This window comes from Gymnodraco acuticeps, unplaced genomic scaffold (assembly GCF_902827175.1).
Source record: "Gymnodraco acuticeps unplaced genomic scaffold, fGymAcu1.1, whole genome shotgun sequence".
NCBI classification, from domain to species: domain Eukaryota; kingdom Metazoa; phylum Chordata; class Actinopteri; order Perciformes; family Bathydraconidae; genus Gymnodraco; species Gymnodraco acuticeps.
In genome coordinates, this window is record NW_022991881.1 from 557824 (window position 1) to 581226 (window position 23403).

General features: G+C 44.5%; 1 protein-coding gene across 2 annotated transcripts; it reads left to right on the plus strand.

The window, feature by feature from the left end:
* Positions 1 to 6957: 6957 nt before the first annotated feature.
* trappc6b (trafficking protein particle complex 6b) lies at positions 6958 to 22312 on the plus strand. Of its 2 annotated transcripts, XM_034199967.1 has the most exons (6): positions 6958 to 7196; positions 7266 to 7333; positions 7920 to 8037; positions 13035 to 13118; positions 16899 to 16992; positions 20933 to 22312. In XM_034199967.1, the coding sequence occupies exons 1-6, from the start codon at positions 7089 to 7091 to the stop codon at positions 20962 to 20964; spliced, it is 504 nt and encodes a 167-aa protein (XP_034055858.1). In that variant the 5' UTR covers positions 6958 to 7088; the 3' UTR covers positions 20965 to 22312. The 2 variants fall into 2 exon arrangements, with proteins under 2 accessions (XP_034055858.1, XP_034055859.1); XM_034199968.1 differs by lacking the exon at positions 13035 to 13118.
* The last annotated feature ends 1091 nt before the right edge of the window (positions 22313 to 23403 follow it).

The following is a 23403-nucleotide window of genomic DNA, read 5'->3' on the forward strand; positions in this document are numbered from 1 at the left end:
ACTCACACATGTATTTATTCATGTATACACACAGATGTATTCATTCATTTATACACACACTTACATATATACACTTTATATTAATTCATTTGTACACACACACATATAAACAAAACAACACAATATAATAAAAACAGTTGCAATAATAACATAATATGGTATGATCATTTCAACCCTTTTGTTTTTGCTCCCATATTTCAATTAAAATATATTTTTCAAAATCAATATTGGTGGGGGCTCTTTTGCAAAGATAATCAATAACACCACCTGACAGTTGTTGCAGATTATACAGCATACTTGTTACTTACACACATGTGCGATGGTCCCAAAAAAGCCAAAATCCGCACTGTAAAAAAAATATACATTTATTAGGCACTCTGAATAAGGGTTGACTGTGTAATAATCATGCCTTTTAATTGGTGTATGTATCACCAGGTGAAGGCTGGGACAGTGGGAGGGGTGAGGTAGGAACAGGGGACTGCTGAATGCTGAAGTCCCAGGATACAATCCCAAGTTGACTGCATGATCCACTTACCTGTTTGCATCAACTGCAGGAGGTCAAGCAGGGGTCATCTGATGTCCTTTAGGTTGGATCAACACCAGCCTCTGGAAAGATGTCATGACTGCAAAGGGCAGTGGACCTTTAGTCATGTAATACTGTGATGTAGGGTAATGGATTTGTATTAACAGGGAGGTTATATTTCAGCATTTGAGATACACCTTGAGGCCTGATTTGGTAAAAAGCCCACTTACCACGACAAGGTACAGGCCATAAATGGGATAAGATATGACAAAGACATAAGGTGAAAAACAAATGAGAAAGAAAGGCATACACATATACAAACAGGTACATAAAGGGTGTAGAGGGGCACCGAATACCAGTGTCCTGCCTCTAAACAAAAAGATTGTGATTGTGCCTGTTTATTAGAATAACCTTAAATGGTAGGTCAGGCATGTGTGGGTCTTCGGTCCTATAACATAAATCAATATATATATCAATATTATGTAAAAAAAGCTAAACGTGAAATAATAAGTATGTGGATCAGTAAACTCACTTCATTTCCCCACGAGTACTCTTGAGTGTCGTGTGCATTTTTGCTTGACAGCAGGTGTTCTTGCTGCTTTTGGCTGCTCTCGGGTTCACCCTATGCTGACACTTATAACTTGCCTGAACAAAATAAAGCAGATTTATTATAGTACAGGTCAAAGTAAAAAGGATCATTAAAAGGTAACTTCAAGAAATATCAACAAGACAACACTTACTTTGAAAAGCACCCGCTTCCCCAACCTGGGTCGGGTAACATCCACCCTCCATGTCACCCCTGATGACCCCTTCAGCTTTTGTACCCACTCCTTGACCTGTTCCACAGTGTGGACATCCAGTCTCAAAGTGGCCTCAAAACCAGTGTGGTCCTCCAGTGAAACCACCTCTTCATACTGGCACGCATGGTATCTGAACTCACCTGGTAGCCAACCCTACAAGGAAACAGACAACTATGAATTAAAATCCCCACACATAATACTGTGTCAGCTCATAATACCAGTAAGAGTTGTGCCATGATCTGAAGAACTAAAGAGGGCCATGAGGTTTAAAATGTACTGACTTTACTTAGAACTAGAGTAGAATACGCATTATACTAGCAGGCTTAAAAAGTCTGAAAAATAAAAATCCAACCCTCAAAATCCTAAAACATTGGTATAGTTATACTAAAATGTTTATATTCTCTTTAAATGTGCTTGCATGTTATTCTTTGTAATGCCTTGTCTTTTATCTGGACAATAAGTCTGTTATTAAGTGGTATAGTTTAGATGATGATGATGATGATGATGATGATGATGATGATGTGTAATCAAATCAAATCAAGTTTTATTTATATAGCACATTTATAAAGGATTTTTGGTTGAGCCAAAGTGCTGTACATATAATAAAAATAGCCTACAGTAGAGACACTTTACAGCAAATACAACAGCACAGATTGTTCAGAATATCAGTATGAGAAAAAACGACACCCTCTATCTATGTGTAGGTGAGGCATTGATATGAGCAAACACATCCAATGTAATTTGATGTTCATCATAATATTGAGAGATAGGTCTTATCAGATACCTTCAACTGCGGGTACTCCATACATATGTTTTTATTATATTGTGTTGTTTTGTTTATATATATATATATATATATATATATTAGGGCTGTCAGTCGATTACAATATTTAATCGCGATTAATCGCATGATTGTCCATAGTTAATCGCGATTAATCGCAAATTAATTGCACATTTTGTATTTGTTCTAAATGTACCTTAGAGGAATATTTTTCAAGTTTTTAATACTCTTATCAACATATGAGTGGACAAATATGCTTTATGCTAATGTTTATTATCATTTGAACAATGACAAATATTCTCATGAATATTAAACACAACAACCTCTGAACATTACAAATATTCGCCTCAATTCAACCTGGAACCTCTCTCATACAATAATACAATACAAAGTGTGTGTGTTGTGTGTGTGTGTGTGTGTGTGTGTGTGTGTGTGTGTGTGTGTGTGTGTGTGTGTGTGTGTGTGTGTACTGTGTGTGTGTGTGTGTGTGTGTGTGTGTGTGTGTGTGTGTGTGTGTGTGTGTGTGTGTGTGTGTGTGTGTGTGTGTGTGTGTGTGTGTGTGTGTGTGTGTGATGGATCGTTGGAGCTATGTGCAACTCAAGGCATATGCTCGAACGGGAGCTGCCTGGACGCTGCAATCATGTTGCGCACTATCCGTGCTGAGTGTGCTGACTTTTCGTACAATGTCCCACTGTCTGGCTGCCTGCATCAAGTCAAGTGCTCGGCGCAGTTGTGGCGAAATGTCGCTCCTCTGTTTTCATTTAAACAGCTCCATATCCGTTAGCGCAGCTAGCTAGCACCAGATGCTAACAACAACAATGCACATAAGGTCTCTCTCTCGCTCGCTCGTGCCACACATACACACACCCTCCCGGTCCTCCCAACAGCCAGTCGGTGCCTGCCGGTGAGCGTGGAAGTGTGGTCTGCCACAAGCGGGCGGCAGGAGCGGGGCTGTCAGCATCAGCTTGTAGATGGTATTTTAAACTCGATGCGCTCTGAAACTACGGGGCGGCCGAGGACAAAAAATACACATGCGTTAATCGCGTTAAAATAATTAGTGGCGTTCATTTTTTTTTCTTGCGTTAACGCGTTATTAACGCGTTAACTTGACAGCCCTATATATCAGTGACGTAAGGTGAGGTTCATGGCTGGTGAGGCACTGACTCTTTCAGAGTCAGATTTACAAATATTATATTTTGACCTTAATCGAAATATTCTGTTATTTTCAAAAGCTTTTTTAGTCTGATGCTTCAATTCATTTTAAACAGACCTTTCAACAAAAGGATACCCAACATCTAAATATTGGATTGTTCTTTCTTAGTAAGATCCAATTTTCATTACCAATGTGGTCTTACCTTGACTTGAAGATGAAGTCCATGCTATCCTTCTGGACAACAATCTCTATTACTTCTTTGTAAAAATCCTCCTTATCTTCCTGTAGTTTCAAAAGTCTAGTTTGTTGTTTGCGTTCCGTCTCTGCGTAGAATAACAGTAGCAACAAGAACCTGTGGGCTCACGTGCGCCCCCTTCAGTGCGGCAGAGGTTATGGCTGCCTCTCCTGGTGCTTTTTTCATTGCCGTTGTACGGCGAGCCTAAATATCATATACGTGAAATAAGTTATTTAGAAACTATGGATGGCGAGGATAAATGTAATAAAGGGATCTACAAACATTACATTGGTGACATACAGTGAGATGGTAACAGGCACTTAGGGCCCGCTTTCCAGCCAGTTTCTGTGGGGTGATGCATTCTGAGGTGAGGCAGAGCTCATCTGTGCCTCACCTCACCACACAGTAACGGCCCGTCCACACTACAGCGTCTGCAGCGTCGACAGCTTCAATCTTTGAATGGGGTGACGTCATGTTGCCGCTTTTTTTCGCCGAACTGAATTGTGGGTAGCAGAGCGGTCCGTCTCCGGCGTCTTACGGCCTGTCCACACAGCGGCGTGCGTTGAAGCTTCCAACGCTTCTGCCCATTCACTTTGAATGGGGTGACGTCACTTTTAGCCGAACTATATTTTGGGAAGCGACGTGGAGCGTTGCTGGCGTCAAAAGTTGAGCAATGTTCAACTTTTGACGCCTCGACGGAGGCGTCAGCCAATGAAATCCCGTTTATTCAAATCTGCCAGTACAATCGCTAGCCAATCAAACCGCGTGTATGCTGGGAGAGACTACGCAGGTCATTTCCTCATATTCAAAAAAATTGAGGGAAAATTCATTGTAGCGGTAGTGAATCACCCGGTGCTGTATGATCAGTCTCTGTTCATCTACCGGGATACAAACCGGAGGAGCGAGGCATGGAGGGAGGAGGCAGAGACAGTGGGTGAATCTGGTAGGTTTTCGCCTGTTTGGGGATTTTATATCCAGTTTACTTCGTTTTAACATTGCTATTGCTTTGTATGTCGGGGGCGGGAGATTCATGTGATTGGTTGTTGGTCGTGTTGCTCGCAAAAAATCCCCAAGCTTCAGATACGCCCACCTCCAAGCGTCAACGCACGCTGCTGTGTGGACGCTCCGTCACGGTGTGTCCACACAGCAGCTTTGACCAAATCTTGAAAATCCTGGAGCTGGGCGTGTCTGACAGCTTGGGGATTTCGCGACCAACAACCAATCACATGAATATCACATGAATATCCCGCCCCCGACATACAAAGCAAAAAAACCCGGTTCTTCTACACTATTGTCAAATAGGAAGGGCTATGATGAACATTTATTTTTTTAACATTTTGAATATTTATGAGATTAATGTTTATGGTGCTATTTTATGCTACATTCCATGCTGGCTAATGATACTGTCTATGCTTGCTAGCAACGAAGTAAACTAGCAACGAAGTAAACTGGATATAAAATCCCCAAACAAGCGAAAACCTACCAGTTTCACCCACTGCCTCTGCCACCTCCCCCCATGCCTGGTTCCTCCGGTTTGTATCCCGGTAAGTAAATAGGGACTGGTCATAAAGAACCGGGTGATTTGCTACCGCAATAACTAAGTTCTCCTCCATTTTTGTGGAATATAGAAATGAACTGCGGGTCTCGTTCTCCCAGCTTGCACGCGGTTTGATTGGCTAGCGCTTGAACTGTCAGATTTGCATAAACGGATCTGATTGGCTGTCGCTTCCAGCTCAGCCTCAAAAGTTGAACATTGTTCAACTTTGGAATCCTGAACATCCTGGAAATCCTGGAAATCTTCGCCTCGCCCCCCCACAATGCAATTCGGCGACAAGCGAGGGAAAGTGACGTCATCCCCATTCAAAGTCAATGGGCGGAGACGCGCTGGAAGCGGTGGACAAATCGCCAAAAGCTGCTGTGTGGACGGGCCGTCAGGCGTCAGAAGTTGAACATTGTTCAACTTCTGACGCCGGAGACGCCGGAGTAGCCAGCGGCAGCCAATCAAATCCCGTTTCGGAAAATCTGACAGCTCAAGCCGTAGCCAATCAAACCGCGTCTAAGCTGGGAGAGATATCCCGCCGTTCATTTCTATATTTCAAAAAAAGATGGAGGAGAAACTAATTATCGCCGTAGCGAATCACCCGGTTTTGTATGACCAGACCCTCTTCACCTACCGGGATACAAACCGGAAGAACCAGGCATGGAGGGAGGTGGCAGAGACAGATCTGGGTGAAACTGGTAGGTTTTCGCCTGTTTGGGGAGTTTATATATATATTGCTCCCATAAAATCCCCGGGGTTTTTTGCTTTGTATGTCGGGGGCGGGAGATTCATGTGATTGGTTGTTAGTCGTGTTGCTTGAATAACATCCCCAAGCTTCAGACACGCCCAGCTCCAAGCTTTTTTTGAAGCTGTAGTGTGGACGCTCCGTAACTGGCTTGAGCGCGCTCACAAAATAAATGCCCGCGCTACATTAGTGCTCGCGCTCCAGCCAGTTACTGTGGGCTTACGAGAGGCAGAGCTCGTCCCTGCCTCACTTCTCATCGCTACCCGTAGTTGTAGCGGAGCTCGGCAAATTTGCTGATTTTGACTATAAAAAGCGATTGGAATCATACAGAAATCACACTTACAACACAGATCAGTGGAGACATTTTATTATTATTACTATTTAGTTTTTCTTTAGTTGTTTTTCCGTTACATTGGAGTATGACAGGTGAGGCTCTGCCTCCCCTGACTGCACGTCGCTGATATATATGTATCTGTGTGTGTACATGAATAAATACATGTGTGAGTACATATAAGTGTGTGTTTATATGTTTATAAATGAATAAATGTGTGTATATATATATATAAAACAGTATCATTAAATAATGCTGTGTGTGTATAAATGAATGAATACATCTGTGTATATAAATTAATAAATACATGTGTGAGTACATATAAGTGTGTGTTATATATGTTTATAAATGAATACATGTATATATATATATATATATATATATATATATATATAATAGTATCATTAAATAAATATATATATATATATAAAATAGTATCATTAAATAATGCTGTCAGATAAATGAAGTATACACAGTAATAGTCAAGGTTATATTCAATATTCTACACTTACACCAGCTGATAAGATATTTAAAACGTCTTTTGTTTGTCCTGAAAACGACATTTGAGAATACACACAGGCTATTTATAGATGATAAAACACCAGTAATACAATCTCAGGACTCTTCGATATAGCTTTGATTACAGGATCGTTTACTTTCAGTCAACAAATCCTTTGGAAAGAGAAAAAACAACTATTCAATATCCTGCTTTACCGCGACCGCTATAACTGCCGAAGATGAAGTCTATGACGCTATCGCGTAGTGCTACGTTCTTGCGTAATGCGGAAGTGGGCGTGGTTACATCTAAACTGGGTTGGAAAAACGATAGATGCCTCCGGGCCAGCAGGGGGCGGTGTGGAGCTCTGTCTGCCCCCTCTGCCGAGAGAGCAACAAGGAAGCAGCAGAAAGCGCTCCCTGTTTGTGTTGAATAAAGTCCTGTTTATTAGCAGTCTAACTGTAGTAATGTCGGGCTCAGTGTAATGAAACAACACTTAAGAGGAGGAACAATGGCAGACGAAGCTCCTTTCCAGTTTCTACATAACGAAGTGATACAGTACATCTACAAGTCAGCTGACAGCGGGGACACGGTAAGAAAACGACCGAGTGTTGTCTGATCAGAGCTGTCAATCATCTCATCCTCCTCTCTGTCCTCTCAGGAACATGGCGGGGACATCTCTACCCTGGAGAACATGGGCTGTAGAGTGGGCCAGGGGCTGGTGGAGAGGTGTGTGTGTGTGTGTGTGTGTGTGTGTGTGTGTGTGTGTGTGTGTGTGTGTGTGTGTGTGTGTGGTGTGTGTGTGTGTGTGTGTGTGTGTGTGGTGTGTGTGTGTGTGTGTGTGTGTGTGTGTGTGTGTGTGTGTGTGTGTGTGTGTGTGTGTGTGTGTGTGTGTGTGTGTGTGTGTGTGTGTGTGTGTGTGTGTGTGTGTGTGTGTGTGTGTGTGTGTGTGTGTGTGTGTGTGTGTGTGTGTGTGTGTGTGTGTGTGGTGTGTGTGTGTGTGTGTGTGTGTGTGTGTGTGTGTGTGTGTGTGTGTGTGTGTGTGTGTGTGTGTGTGTGTGTGTGTGTGTGTGTGTGTGTGTGTGTGTGTGTGTGTGTGTGTGTGTGTGTGTGTGTGTGTGTGTGTGTGTGTGTGTGTGTGTGTGTGTGTGTACCTTTCTATGTGCATGGAAAAGGTATGAATGAAGTTTTTTTTTGACATGGTGAATAACTTCGACAAGGCTGAGAAGTCAGACTCAAACTCTGGATCTTATTTCAGAAGCGTCCGTATGAAAGGCAGAGCTTCTGGATTCTGAACAGCTTTCCTTTTCTCTAGATTAACCAAAGACACGGCACGGTTCAAAGATGAGCTCGACATCATGAAGTTCATCTGTAAGGACTTCTGGACATGTGTGTTCAAGAAGCAAATTGACAACCTCCGAACCAATCACCAGGTATACCACACTGAATATTAGTGTTAATATCTTTACTGCCAGAATATATCTGCAAAAGGACAAAACAAATCATTTATTTTCTTTAGGTCTTTCTGGTCTTATCAGACAAACTCTTGTTGTTCTTTACATCTGTGATTGTGAGTGTTCTACAGCACTGCAATACTACCTGGTACAAGTGTTTGTCTCTCGCTTTAAAGTCCAAACTGCTCCACCAGTTAATCTGCTCAAAGATTGTAGGTCAACCCTGTGAGAGATTTTAATAACCAGCCGACCATAACAACATATTAACATCATCTCTGACCCAACCATGTCCTGTACAGTGAGTATGTATTGATAGAATAGAATAGAATCCTTTAATGTTATTATACATGTACAATGAGATAAATAAATGCTTCTCCCTTTCAAAAGGTGCCATCGAAACAAAAAACATCATAGCATAAGACAACAAATACACGCAGCATACATACTTAGGAATAAGGAATAAAGTGCAGTGTAATTATTTCCAGGGGTATAAAAAATAAAATCTAAAATGTAATAAATAATAATAGTATGTATGTATTTATAATAATAATAATAATGATATATATGTGTGTATGTATGTATGTATGTATCAGTGACGTGCGGTGAGGTTCATGGCTGGTGAGGCACTGACTCTTTCAGAGTCAGATTTACAAATATTATATTTTGACCTTAATCGAAATATTCTGTTATTTTCAAAAGCTTTTTTAGTCTGATGCTTCAATTCATTTTAAACAGACCGTTCAACAAAAGGATACCCAACATCTAAATATTGGATTGTTCTTTCTTAGTAAGATCTCATGTTCATTACAATTGTGGTCTTACCTTGACTTGAAGATGCAGTCCATGCTATCCTTCTGGACAACAATCTCCATTACATTTTTGTAAAAATCCTCCTTATCTTCCTCTAGTTTCAAAAGTCTAGCTTGTTGTTTGCGTCTACCGTCTCTGCGTAGAATAACAGTAGCAACAAGAACTTGTGGGCTCACCTGCGCCCCCTTCAGTGCGGCAGAGGTTATGGCTGCCTCTCCTGGTGCTTTTTTCATTGCCGTTGTGATGAGACCAGCGAGACTAAATATCATATATACGTGAAATAAGTTATTTAGAGACTATGGATGGCGAGGATAAATGTAATAAAGGGATCTACAAACATTACATTGGTGACATACAGTGAGATGGTAACAGGCACTTAGGGCCCGCTTTCCAGCCAGTTTCTGTGGGGTGACGCATTCTGAGGTGAGGCAGAGCTCATCTGTGCCTCACCTCACCACACAGTAACTGGCTTTAGCGCGCTCACAAAATAAGTGCCCGCGCTAAATTAGTGCCCGCGCTCCAGCCAGTTACTGTGGGCTTACGAGAGGCAGAGCTCGTCCCTGCCTCACTTCTCATCGCTACCCGTAGTTGTAGCGGAGCTCGGCAAATTAGCTGATTTTGACTATAAAAAGCGATTGGAATCATACAGAAATCACACTTACAACACAGATCAGTGGAGACATTTTATTATTATTACTATTTAGTTTTTCTTTAGTTGTTTTTCCGTTACATTGGAGTATGACAGGTGAGGCTCTGCCTCCCCTGCCTCCCCTGACTGCACGTCGCTGGTATGTATGTATATATATATATACACAGTCACATTTATTTCACATGCAGGATGATTAAGAGGTATGATTTCAGGTGTTAAGAGCAATGATGGCTCTTGGGAAAAAACTGTCTTTGAGTCTGTTTGTTTTGGATTGTATACACCTGTAGCGCCTTCCGGACGGCAGCAGGTTGAACAGGTGAAAGCCGGGGTGTGAGCTGTCCTTAACAATGTTTTTGGCTCTTCTGAGGCAGCGGGAGGTGTAAATGAGGGCAGCCGATGATCCTCTGTGCTGCTTTTAGGAGAGTCTGGAGCCTTATCCTGTCGGCCTCAGTGCAGCTGGCGTACCACACTGTGATGCAGCATGTCAATAGGCTCTTGATGGTAGAGCGGTAGAAGGTCACCAGCAGCTTATGGAGCATTCACTACACGGCCTCGCTCGGTTTGGCTAGGCCTCGTTAGGCCCGGCTCACTTTATGCTGCGCTTCCATTACAGTTTAGGAACTGGGGTAGTTACTATAGTAACGCAGTGTAGGCGGAGCCGTGACGTCATCTTCAATGAGAGCCCCAGAAAAACAACACAGCCGTAAGCTCTTAGCACTCAGAGCTCACAGCTTTTCATATCTGTTCAGAAACTAGACAAAAGTTAAACAAGTACAAACCACAGACTGCCTGTGTCATGGAGAATACAGTCGCTGGTTTATTTATGTCTGTATAGGCCGTTGTTGTGAGTGTGGACGGTCGGAGCATATATAACGTTAGCTTAGCCAATCTCCATTTAGACAACGCGCATTTTAAAAGGTTTTTCGCCTGCCGTCTGTCTGCAGACTTGTCAAAGCATTAATTCATGGTTTTTACTAACCGGTATCAGTATGTTGTTACTTCGGCATCATTTTGAATTAAATCACGGTCAAATATGTTCATCTTGTTGTAGTTGTAGCCCCCTTGCCAGCGATTCTCTCTCTAGTTTAGCATACTCAGCCCGACTCAGCCTGGTTGTTGGCCCGGAAAGAACCTCAATTTTATGGGGCCAGAAAACTGTGAAATAGTACCTGCTAGGTGGTACTAGGCCAAGTGGAAACGCAACCAAAAACGGGCCCCGCACGGCTCGGCACGCTTAAAGCGAGCTTCGCGCTGTAGTGGAAACGTGCCATTAGTGGCCAAGTTGCTCTTCCTGAGCACCCTCAGGAAGTGCAGACGCTGCTGGGCCTTCTTGATGACAGCTGTGGTGTTGTCCTTCCAGGAAAGGTTAGCAACGAAGGTTAGGTGATGAGGACGCCGAGGAACTTGAAGGTGTGGACCCTCTCCACACACTTGCCGTTAATGTCGAGGGGAGCGAGGTCGGTAGTATTCCTCCTGAAGTCTACAATGATCTCTTTGGTTTTTGTGGGGTTCAGTGCCAGGTTGTTCACTGAACACCACGCTGAGAGCTTCAGTACCTCACTCCTGTAGGCCGACTCGTCTCCTCCTGAGATGAGCTCCACCACAGTGGTGTCGTCAGCAAACTTGACGATGATGTTCTCTGGGTGGGCTGGACTGCAGTCGTGGGTGTAGAGCGAGTACAGGAGAGGGCTCAGCACACAGCCCTGAGGAGAGCCGGTTCTGAGAGTGCGGGTGGAGGAGTGATGGGAACCAAGTCTCACACGCTGGGGGCGGTTAGTGAGGAAATCTTTGATCCAGGAGCAGGTGGGTGGGGGAAAGCCTAGGTTTGACAGTTTGCAAACTAGAATGTCCGGGATGATTGTGTTGAACGCTGAGCTGTATTCAATAAAGAGCAATCTGACGTAGCTCCTACGATGCTCCAGGTGGCTCAGTGCAGAGTGGAGAGCTATGGCGTCTTCAGTGGATCTATTTGCTCTGTAGGCAAACTGGTGTGGGTCGAGGGTGGGGGGAAGGCAGGCCTTTATGTGATGTAACACCAGCCTCTCAAAACACTTCATGATCACAGGTGTGAGTGCAATGGGGTGGTAGTCATTAAGGCTGTCTGTGGTTGCTTTCTTAGGAACAGGGATGATAGTGGCAGTTTTTAAGGCAAGGTGGGATAACAGCGAGTTTCAGGGAGAGATTAAAAATGCTGGTGAAGACCTGTGAGAGCTGGTTGGCACACGCTCTGAGCACCTTCCCATGTACTCCATCTGGACCAGCAGCCTTCCTGGGGTTCACTGCTTTGAGCACCCGTCTCACATCATGCTCCTCCACAGTAAGTGGGGGGGTGCTGGAGGCGGTTGGGGGCTGGGGTGGAGTTGCTGATTGCTGCTGTGGTGTCTCGAAGCGAGCAAAGAAGCAGTTCAGTTCCTCTGCTAGCAACACGCTTGAGTCCCCAGTTGCCGTGTCACACCCCCTGTAGTTGGTAATGTTCTTAATGCCCTGCCACACCTGCCTAGGGTTGTTGCTTGTGAGGTGGTCCTCAATCCTTGTTTTGTAGTCTGTCTTGGCTTTTGTGATTCCTCTCCTCAGGTCGGCTCGAGCAGCACTGTAGAGAGCTCTGTCCCCTGACCTGAAGGCTGAGTCACGGGCCTTGAGCAGCATGCAGCATGCGGACCCGGCCAGTCATCCAGGGTTTCTGGTTTGGGAAAACCCTGATGCTTTTTACCACAGTGACGTTGTCGATACAGTATGTAGGACAGTACCGTCTCTGTGTAGGCTGCCAGGTCCTGGTGCTGGTGTTCAAATACATCCCACTGGGTTTGTTCAAAGCAGTCCTGAAGCTGAGCAAGTGCATCCTCAGGCCAGGTTGTAACAGACTTTCTAGTTGGACTTGTTCTCCGTCTAAGGGGGGTGTATACAGGGAGATATGATCTGACAGGCCTAGGTGGGGGAGAGGTATGGCTCTCTATGCGTGCTTGATGTTGGAGTACACATGATCAAGAGTGTTTTTCCCTCTGGTCGGACACTTGACATGCTGGTAGAATTTAGGCAGGACAGATTTTAGGTTGGCCTTATTGAAATCTCCTGCAGCAATGTGAACGCCATCGGGGTGAGCCTGCTGTTGGTGGTTGATGGAGTTTAGCAGGAGGGAGAGTGCGGTGTTGACGTTAGCTTGTGGTGGTATATACACAGCCGTGACAATCACTACAGTTAGCTCTCTAGGTAGAAAGAACGGGCGGCATTTAACCGACATGAACTCCATCACATCTGAGTCCCACATTTGAATAAGGTCAGACTGAAGCTCTCCTTTGTGCACCAGTCATCCTAAAATCAATCACAGAGGTAATCCCAGATCTAATGTACGTCAGAGGGTCTTGAACATGTTCTCTTCAGTGATCGTGATGTTTGGTTAAATGTCTGTATCTGTGTATCTTGTCTTAGTATGTGTTGATGTTGCCAATGGAGCTGCTGTGACCATTAAAGTATTATGGGATCAGTCTGTCAGTGCTGATGCTGCGCTCGTGTGTTTCAGGGCATCTATGTTCTCCAGGACAACAAGTTCCGATTGCTGAGTCAGCTGTCGGCAGGGAAACAGTATCTGGAACACGCCCCCAAGGTGCGTCCCACGGCTGAACATGCAGGGTTCAGAGCTGGTGTTGGTGGGCTGGATGTAACGCTATCTGCAGGGTTATCTGTTCAGCTTGGTTACTTCCTGCTAGTTGCAACTGCTGAGCTGCAGTGGCATGCGTTCTGTCACTTTCGTCTCCCCAATCTAAATATAGTAGTACTGAACATCTGCCGACAAATTAAAGTTTATCTTTTATAAGCTTTTTGGTTTATTAATTATATATTTGTTCCTGTAATGTTATGTATAGAGTCCTGTAAATAAATGGTAAATTAATATTTAAATAGCGTATTTCTAATCTGACCTCAAAGCGCTTAACAAGACAGAATTCACCTATTCACACACACTTCCGAACACTGACATGTTAGCGTTCAGCAGTGATAAACATTCACATGGACACCATGGTGGATGACTGCTTTAGCTCCCTGTACTGTTTAGTTTAATGTAGAGAACTATCATTGTGCATTGGGCAACACCTCCGCTTCTCCGTCCCGTGGGCCCACCACCTACGGGACTCAGCGATGAGGTCGGGTGCGCTGCCAGAAGGGTGGCAGTGAAAGCGGAGGGTCTCGACGGACCAGACCCGGGCGACAGAAGCTGGCTTTGGGGACGTGGAACGTCACCTCTCTGGGGGGGAAGGAGCCGGAGCTTGTGCGGGAGGTGGAGCGTTACCAGTTGGATCTGGTTGGGCTCACCTCTACGCACAGCGTCGGCTCTGGAACCTTACTTCTGGATAGGGGTTGGACTCTATTCTTCTACGGAGTTGCTCAAGGTGTGAGGCGCCGGGCGGGTGTGGGGATACTCACAAGTCCCCGGTTAGGTGCTACGTTGTTGGAGTTTACCCCAGTGGACGAGAGGGTCGCCTCCCTACGCCTGCGGGTTATGGGGGGGAAAACTCTGACTGTTGTGTGTGCTTATGCACCCAACAGCAGTTCAGCGTATACGGCCTTCTTGGAGACCCTGGAAAGAGTCCTGTATGGGGCTCCTGAAGGGGACTCTTTAATCTTGCTGGGAGACTTCAACGCACATGTGGGCAATGATGGAGACACTTGGAGGGGCGTGATTGGGAGGAACGGCCCCCCTGATCTGAACCGGAGTGGTGCTTTGTTACTGGACTTCTGTGCTAGTCATGGATTGGCCATAACAAACACCATGTTCGAAAATAAGGATGCTCATAAGTGTACGTGGTACCAGAGCACCCTAGGCTGAGCACCCGATCATGGACCTTCTGGTCCATGATCGATTTCGTTATCGTATCATCGGACCTGAGGCCGTATGTTTTGGACACTCGGGTAAAGAGAGGGGCGGAGTTGTCAACTGATCACCATCTGGTGGTGAGTTGGGTCGAGTGGCGGGGGAAGCCTCTGGATAGACCTGGTAAGCCCAAACGTGTAGTTCGGGTGAACTGGGAACGTCTGGAGGAGGCCCAAGTTCAGGAGGCCTTCAACTCAAACCTCCGGCGGAGCTTTTCGGGCATTCCTGTGGAGGTTGGGGACATTGAACCAGAGTGGTCGGTGTTCAAAGCCTCTATTGCCGAAGCCGCGGCGGGGAGCTGTGGTCTCAAGGTCCTAGGTGCCTCAAGGGGCGGTAACCCTCGAACCTCCTGGTGGACACCGGTGGTCAGGGAAGCCGTCCGACTGAAGAAGGAGGCCTTCAGGGATTTGTTATCCCGGGGGACTCCCGAGGCAGTTTTAAGGTACCGACAGGCCCGAAGGGCAGCAGCCTCATCCGTGGCCGAGGCAAAGCAGCGGGTGTGGGAGAAGTTCGGAGAAGACATGGAGAAGGACTTTCGGGCGGCACCAAAGTTGTTCTGGAAAACTGTCCGACACCTCAGGAGGGGGAAGCAGGGAACCATCCAAGCTGTGTACAGTAAGGATGGGACGTTGTTGACCTCAACTGATGGAGTGTTAGGGCGTTGGAAGGAACACTTTGAGGAACTCCTGAACCCGACAACTCCGCCCTCTATGTTAGAGGCAGAGCTGGAGTATGACGGGGGATCAACACCAATCTCCCGGGGGGAGGTCACTGAGGTCGTCAAACAACTCCACAGTGGCAAAGCCCCGGGGGTGGATGAGATCCGCCCGGAAATGCTGAAGGCTCTGGGTGTTGAGGGACTGTCATGGTTGACACGTCTCATCAACGTTGCGTGGAAGTCGGAAACAGTACCGAAGGAGGCAGAGGCATCACACTACTCAGCCTCCCCGGGAAAGTTTACTCTAAGGTACTCGAAAGGAGGGTCAGGCCGATTGTCGAACCTCAGATTGAGGAGGAACAATGCGGATTCCGTCCTGGTCGTGGAACGACGGATCAGCTTTTTACTCTCGCAAGGATCCTGGAGGGGGCCTGGGAGTACGCTTATCCGGTCTACATGTGTTTTGTAGACTTGGAGAAGGCGTATGACCGAGTTCCCAGGGAGTTACTGTGGGAGGTACTGCGGGAGTATGGGGTGAGGGCTTCTCTACTCAGGGCCATCCAATCTCTGTACTCCCAAAGCGAGAGCTGTGTCCGGGTCCTCTGCAGTAAGTCGGACACATTTCCGGTGAGGGTTGGCCTCCGCCAGGGCTGCGCTTTGTCTCCAATCCTGTTTGTAATATACATGGATCGGATTTCGAGGCGTAGTCGTGGGGGAGGGGGTCTGCAGTTCGGTGGACTAAGGATTGCACCACTGCTTTTTGCAGATGATGTGGTTCTAATGGCTTCATCGGTCTGCGACCTTCAGCACTCACTGGATCGGTTCGCAACCGAGTGTGAAGCGGCTGGGATGAGGATCAGCACCTCCAAATCTGAGGCCATGGTTCTCAGCAGGAAACCGATGGACTGTCCACTTCAAGTAGGGAATGAGTCCTTACCCCAAGTGAAGGAGTTCAAGTATCTCGGGGTCTTGTTCTCGAGTGAGGGAACAATGGAGCGTGAGATGGGCCGGAGAATCGGAGCAGCGGGAGCGGTACTGCAGTCGCTTTACCGCACCGTTGTGACGAAAAGGGAGCTGAGCCAGAAGGCAAAGCTCTCTGTCTACCGGGCCATTTTCGTTCCTACCCTCACCTATGGTCATGAAGGATGGGTCATGAACGAAAGAACGAGATCGCGGATACAAGCGGCCGAGATGGGTTTTCTCCGCAGGGTGGCTGGTGTCTCCCTTAGGGATAAGGTGAGAAGTTCGGTCATCAGGGAGGGACTCGGAGTTGAGCCGCTCCTCCTTCGCGTCGAAAGGAGCCAGTTGAGGTGGTTCGGGCACCTAGTTAGGATGCTACCTGGGCGCCTCCCTAGGGAGGTGTTCCAGGCACGTCCAGCTGGGAAGAGACCAAGGGGTAGACCTAGGACCAGGTGGAGGGATTATATCTCTTCGCTGGCCTGGGAGCGCCTTGGGATCCCCCAGTCAGAGCTGGTTGATGTCGCCAGGGAAAAGAAAGTTTGGGGCTCTCTGCTGGAATTGCTACCCCCGCGACCCGACCACGGATAAGCGGGAGAAGATGGATGGATGGATGGACTATCATTGTAAATGAGTTGTGTGAGGAGGGTCTGGACTGGATGTCTGTTCGACAGCTAGAATAAATCAAGTTCAGTTTTACCTCCAACCTCTTTTACACTTAATCTGATTCATTGATATGTTAGCTACTGCGTTTGGTGCTCACAGCAGTGTGTCCAATGCTACTCTCTGATGTACTGTGACATATCAGTACCCAGAGCTAACACATTATCAGGACTTCTACAGCTGATGGCAGCCTATGAGAATGTGTGTGAGTGACTCAGACGACTGATGTTTTTCTGCAGTATCTGGCCTTCAGCTGTGGACTGGTGAGAGGAGCACTGTCCAACCTTGGAGTGAAGAGCATCGTGACTGCTGAGGTGTCCGTCATGCCTGCATGTAAGACACACATCACTCCTCTATCATCCAATCAGAGACTAGATAGATTGTATTCCTTTCAATATCTGTCATGAGACAAACTATTAGATGATGTGAGAGGTTCAGGAAAATGATAGAGAATGTATTAATGACATCACATTTGTTTCTGTATTTTGTACAGAGCCCAGTGTGGTTTAGTTATTTTGATTTAAGAAAGTGTGCTCTTAAATTAGTCATTTGTGCCCTGGATTGACTAGTTTGTGCTTTAATTGAATATATTTATTTGGTGTGCGACTTTAATGATCCCTCACTCTCTTTTTTTCACAAACAAAGCCTCCTCTTAATAAAAAATAAACATTAGTTGTACATGTAACTTCTGCCTCCACACAGGACGGCTTCTTTCCTACTTTCCAGCTTCTAGACAAAGCCACATTGTACAGGGTTTTATTCGGCACACAGAGAATACAGCCACGTATTTATTGATTTTATTAATTAAATCATTAAATTACCTGTCATTTATTTTGATCTCATCCTTCTTCAGTTTGTTCTGATAAATCATTCAATCTTATTGATTATGTTTAAAGGGCCCTAAAATGCTTTTTGGAGTTTCCCTTCTCTCTGGCGTGTTCTAAAGGTTTTTGTGCATAATGATATACACCTGAACATCAGCAGGAGAGGACTCTTTAAAGTAGAGACACTACATACTGATATACACCTGAACGTCAGCAGGAGAGGACTCTTTAAAGTAGAGACACTACATACTGATATACACCTGAACATCAGCAGGAGAGGACTCTTTAAAGTAGAGACACTACACACTGATATACACCTGAACATCAGCAGGAGAGGACTCTTTAAAGTAGAGACACTACATACTGATATACACCTGAACATCAGCAGGAGAGGACTCTTTAAAGTAGAGACACTACATACTGATATACACCTGAACATCAGCAGGAGAGAACTCTTTAAAGTAGAGACACTACATACTGATATACACCTGAACATCAGCAGGAGAGGACTCTTTAAAGTAGAGACACTACATACTGATATACACCTGAACATCAGCAGGAGAGGACTCTTTAAAGTAGAGACACTACATACTGATATACACCTGAACATCAGCAGGAGAGAACTCTTTAAAGTAGAGACACTACATACTGATATACACCTGAACATCAGCAGGAGAGGACTCTTTAAAGTAGAGACACTACATACTGATATACACCTGAACATCAGCAGGAGAGGACTCTTTAAAGTAGAGACACTACATACTGATATACACCTGAACATCAGCAGGAGAGGACTCTTTAAAGTAGAGACACTACATACTGATATACACCTGAACATCAGCAGGAGAGGACTCTTTAAAGTAGAGACACTATATACTGATTTACACCTGGACATGAGCATAGTAGTGGCTCTTTAATGCCCCTTTTCCACCAAACCGGTGGAAAAGCCTGATTAAGCTCTGGTTCTTCTCTGAGCTTAATGTCTGATTCTCTAAGCACTGAGAAACCGGTTCTTAGCTGGCCCCACTCGGCTGCCCGGCAAGAACCAAGAACCAATACTCCACGTTTACGTCGGAGGCGGGGGCGGGATTAACCTGAGCAATAACAGTTAATGGCAAGTACGGCAAATACAAGTTGTAACAAGCAGTAGCGCTGAGCAAAGTGACTAGAACGCGACAAAACACTTTATAAAGTCAGGCAACACTAACCAGGCTTCGTGGGATTCTGTTTAATTTGACCTTACTTTGGCCACCCGTTCGCTGTTATTGATCATTGTGGAGAGCAGACAGACGTTTTCCTGTTGTTTTGTATTATGCTCTATCGGATGGAATCGATACATGGGCTACACAGGTTGTCATGTCCGACTATCACAAGTAGAATCATAATGATAAATACGCCGGTAAAATGTGCCTGTATAAAACGGCTTATGCCACAATAGGATGTTGCTATGCTAACATCACCCATTTTATACCAGAGAAACTTTCATAACTGTGTTGTGATGCCAAACAGCGTCAATTAATACTGAAACACATTCACTTATGTTGATGGGCGATATTTATCAGCTGCTCGTGTGACAGTCAGACAGTGAATACTTCCCAGCGGCCGCTCCTGTGAGTTAACGGTAGACTAAACTCTGCCGTGAGTTAACAGGAGACAAAACTCCGGTGGACGAGCAGCACTGCAGCTGTCGGTAAATGCCGCTGAACCACATTAATAAACAATGAACCATGGCACTCTGGAAAAAAGTACAACGGTTGAGAAGTAGTTATTTAATTTATTCTGGTTTCTTATGATTAAAAGAAACACGATCATCGACCTGACGCAGTCCTTCATTGTTGCGAGAAACGTAAACCGACGTAAACGGTGACGTCATGACGCAGCAGCGGCAGCACCAGTCGGGCTCTGAGCAAGCCCCCAGGAAGTGCGCCGGACTCTGAGGAAAATATTCGTTGTGTCCAAACGGCGGTACTACAATTTCCGTATCAGTCCGTGACGTCACTGGGCCCAGAAATACTTTTTCCCATTGACTAACATTGGGAAAGAGACGTTTGTAAATCAGCGGATACTTTTTTTAAAACTAAAACTACCCAGTATGAACACTTGTATAGCCCTTATTAGATTCATACGGTCCTTAAAGTTGTAAAATGCAAACGTAAAAGCCGAATCTAGTTTTATGTTCTCTCTCCATTCATTCTAGTGAGCCAGGAGTGGAAGCTCGGGGGCGGGGCTTAAGGGGCGCATGCTCTGTGATCGCACATACGGGTACTTCTGCTCTGACAGCCAGGCATGACGGGTAATCTGTGACGTATTGCTCTCGAAAATATCAGGCCATTTTGTCCTCATGCGCCAATGAGCAGCTCTCATCGTAAAGAATGAGACCCCGCCTCCGACACTGTATCCAGTTCTTATTATACATCCATGGCTCTAAGCGGTGGAAACACAAGTGATGCTACAGAGAAGAACCAGTTAAGCTCCAGAAAAGCACAAGAAAGAATCTTGAACCGGAACCGGTTTGGTGGAAAAGGGGTATAAATCAGAGAATTCCAGTTACCCTGTCTAGCCTAATAATTTGCCTTCCGCTGCGTCCTCTTGATTCTACCTGTAGGGCCGGAACTGGCGATGTTTTTAAAGCATAAGGCACTGCCTGTGCCTCACATCTACTTTTTTCTCAGAGAGCTTGCTTCAGATCCAAATGCTTTGCTGCCTAAATCCAACACAGATCTGATAAAGACCTCATTCTTTCTTTCAGCGCTGAGCAACTCACTCCCACTCACTATCACATGTATTACTTAAGCTCTTTGGAGCTTATTTCCTGACATGGTCCACCCATATCTGTAAATCAAAAAATAACTTTCAGAAATGTCATGGTTCCATGATCCCTTTCCAATTATTTTCCAAAAGTCTTGAGCCTCATCCCTATGTTCTTATCCTAGTAAAACGAATAGGTAGTTTTATTTGTTAAAAGGCCAATAGTTTGCAATCACTTCCTGGTGCATTTGGTAGGAGGTCATTGATCATAATGGTGGACAGTACATATCTTTATTTGTTACTGCCAGCTTTTAACCACTGTAATAGTAACACTTAGCAGAAATGTGTCACGTGAGCTTGTATCTGCTGATAGACATTAGCATGACACAGACAGCAGCATCCTGCATGGACCTGACATTCTTCAGTACCACAGTCCTGCTCTGCCGTGGTGTCACGCTATAACTGAGTCAAAGGTCTGATCATGTGTCAGAGAGCTGGGCTTTACTCTGAGGTTACTCAAGCTGCAGTTTGGGCCTCTCTACTAGGAAAGGCAATACCTCCAATATTCCATTCAACCCTCTTTTTAAGTTATTGTGGAAATGTTAGAGACACACTAAAGCAGAATAAATTGTTTTATTTTTATATCTGAATATATTAACAAAGTATGGACTAACATGTCTCTGTTTTTAATGTCTCTGCAGGTAAATTCCAAATCATGATCCAGAAAATGTAGCTACTAGCTGATGCCACTCTCACTCCTCTGCCTTCATACATATCCCTGATCATTTGTCGTGAAAAGGGAAATGCTACCCATCGTCATCATCAATTATGTTCTCCTCTGCTTTAGCTAACAGTTACAGTTACAACGTTTTTGTCGAGACGTTCAGTCTTAGAAGAGATGTGTTTGTTGCTGATGATGATTATTTGTGTTTTTCTAGCAATGTTATGTTATTGAGATGACTGTAGTGGAATTGCTTTGCGCCCTCTTCATTTGATGCAAAGTAAACCGTTAAATATTTTTAAATGATCAAAAGGTCTGTCGGACATTATCATAAAAAGATATACATGCATATTGTCCCATGCCTTTAGTTAGCTCTAATTATAAACTTATGTTAAGCCATTCATAGAAAGAAACAACAAAAACCCAACAATATATAGACAAAGATGATGTAACATTTGAAAATGGGGCCACCCTGTCCAGCTTCACCCCCATCACAGTGTCTGTTTACAGCTTTCACACCACTGACAAGCTAATGAAAATAAATGATCCGTGAATACAGTCATCTGTGTGTTGTTCTCTCAAAGTGATTGACAGGGTTGGGAGGGTTACTTAACATTTGTATCGATTACAATGAATAGTTAACTGTAAAAAAAAAGTGAAATCTGTCGCGTAACCTGAGTATCACAACATAAGTAATGTCACCTGAGTACTTTCTGTTACTTTTGGAGATGATCCCCCCCCCCCCCCCCCCCTCTGATGATTCGCCTGCATTTCTTGTGTTAAGCCCATTGTAATTGTATTCAACCCAACTGCTCCTTAGATGAAAATCACTTGTATAACTCACCCTGCAACTTGACATTTCAACTTATTGTGAGTGGAAAATAATGAAGACACCTCTAGACACTGCTAGCAAGATCTTTTGTTAAGAGCATTGATGGTTCCGGGGGCAGGACACCAGACTTATGGAAATGTATTTGAAAAAGTTTTTTGTGTGGAAATATATTGCAATCTCTAATCTTTCTATGTGCCCCCTGCAATCACCTAGGGGTCCCCTTACCCCCGTTCCTGTTGGGAACCACTGTTCTAGGAAGTTGGTGGTCTGGGGGAACATTGTTTGATGTCACACACTTATGGAATAACAACGCCTGCAGTTTATTGTGTCCCTGTAGCCTCCATTCAATCAGGAGAGACGTGTTTTGATGTAACAATATATATTTGTCGCCAAGAAATACACAGATGAATGTTATGGTGTTTGATTAGACCCCGTTGTTCGGGAGTATCACCCAGGACGAATATACCGAGCGTATAAGAACGAAATACGTGAATGACTATATAAAGACGGTCTTCCTGGTTGAACTTGCGCTGAGCTTCATTTCGTTCATTCATATGATGTAATTACACACACAAGTCTTGTTTTTGTCTCTGTTCATTAGTTGGTATTTGCTCACATTCTTTTCTGCCCTGGAACTCTGATCATCAGTGACGCACTACAGCACGTTAAAGTGAAGGTCATCACGTCTACAGCATTCCCACAGACGTGATATATATAGGAAGGTTTTAAAGAAATAAAAACGTTGTGATTTTTTTGTATTTTATCGACATTTTAAAAACACAATGAAAAAAAAACTTTAAAGCTGCACCAAAACGTACAGAATGAATTGTGCTCCGTTGAACCAAGATACATTTAGCTTTTTACTTAAAGGTCCCATGTCATGGCCATTTCTACTGATCATAATTCCATTGCTGAGGTCTGCTAAAATAGATTTATACCGTGCAATTTTCCAAACACACATCTCTGTAAAGTATGTGTATTCACCGGTATTCACTATAGTTGGGTGGGTAGAAGGGGGTATCATGCACCCCCCTGAAATATACTTCTAATCAGCTTTTCTAGATTGGAAAAATTGTGTAGAAAACGATTAGCTATGTTAAAAAGTTGGCAAATTGTCCCACGTATATATTTTCCCCAAATTAGTGTTTATTTACCCTAAAAATCGAGTTTCACTCTTTTTACACCTTTCACTGTATCTCAGCCATTATTGCAGATAACTGAACAAATAAGGTATCCAGATCCATGTTTTGAGGGTCAAGGAACACAATAAAACTATTCTTAAAGTGATCACATGTGTCTGTGGCATGCTATTATGCTAATTAGTGCCGCCATTACAAGAAAATAGCATTTCAGTCTTGTACCAAGAAGGGTGTATTTTGCACCGACACAGAAATATACTTATAATCAGTGTTTCCTAAGTGGAAAAAGTATGTAGAAAATGATGAGCTATGTTAAAATGTTGTCTGGATGTCCCACATGTATATTTTATGCAAATTAGTGTCACCATTACCAAAAACTGAATTTTCACACTTTTCACTCTATCTCAGCCAATATTGCAGATAAATGAACAAATAATGTGTCTAGACCAGTGTTGGGGAAGTTACTTTTAAAAAGTAGTG

Excerpts from the sequence above, each read along its gene's own strand:
- trappc6b (XM_034199967.1), top strand. The coding sequence starts at position 7,089 with ATGAAACAACACTTAAGAGGAGGAACAATGGCAGACGAAGCTCCTTTC. Across the intron at positions 7,197-7,265 it reads CAGCTGACAGCGGGGACACG|GAACATGGCGGGGACATCTC; the intron begins GTAAGAAAACGA and ends CTGTCCTCTCAG. Across the intron at positions 8,038-13,034 it reads ACCTCCGAACCAATCACCAG|GGCATCTATGTTCTCCAGGA; the intron begins GTATACCACACT and ends CGTGTGTTTCAG.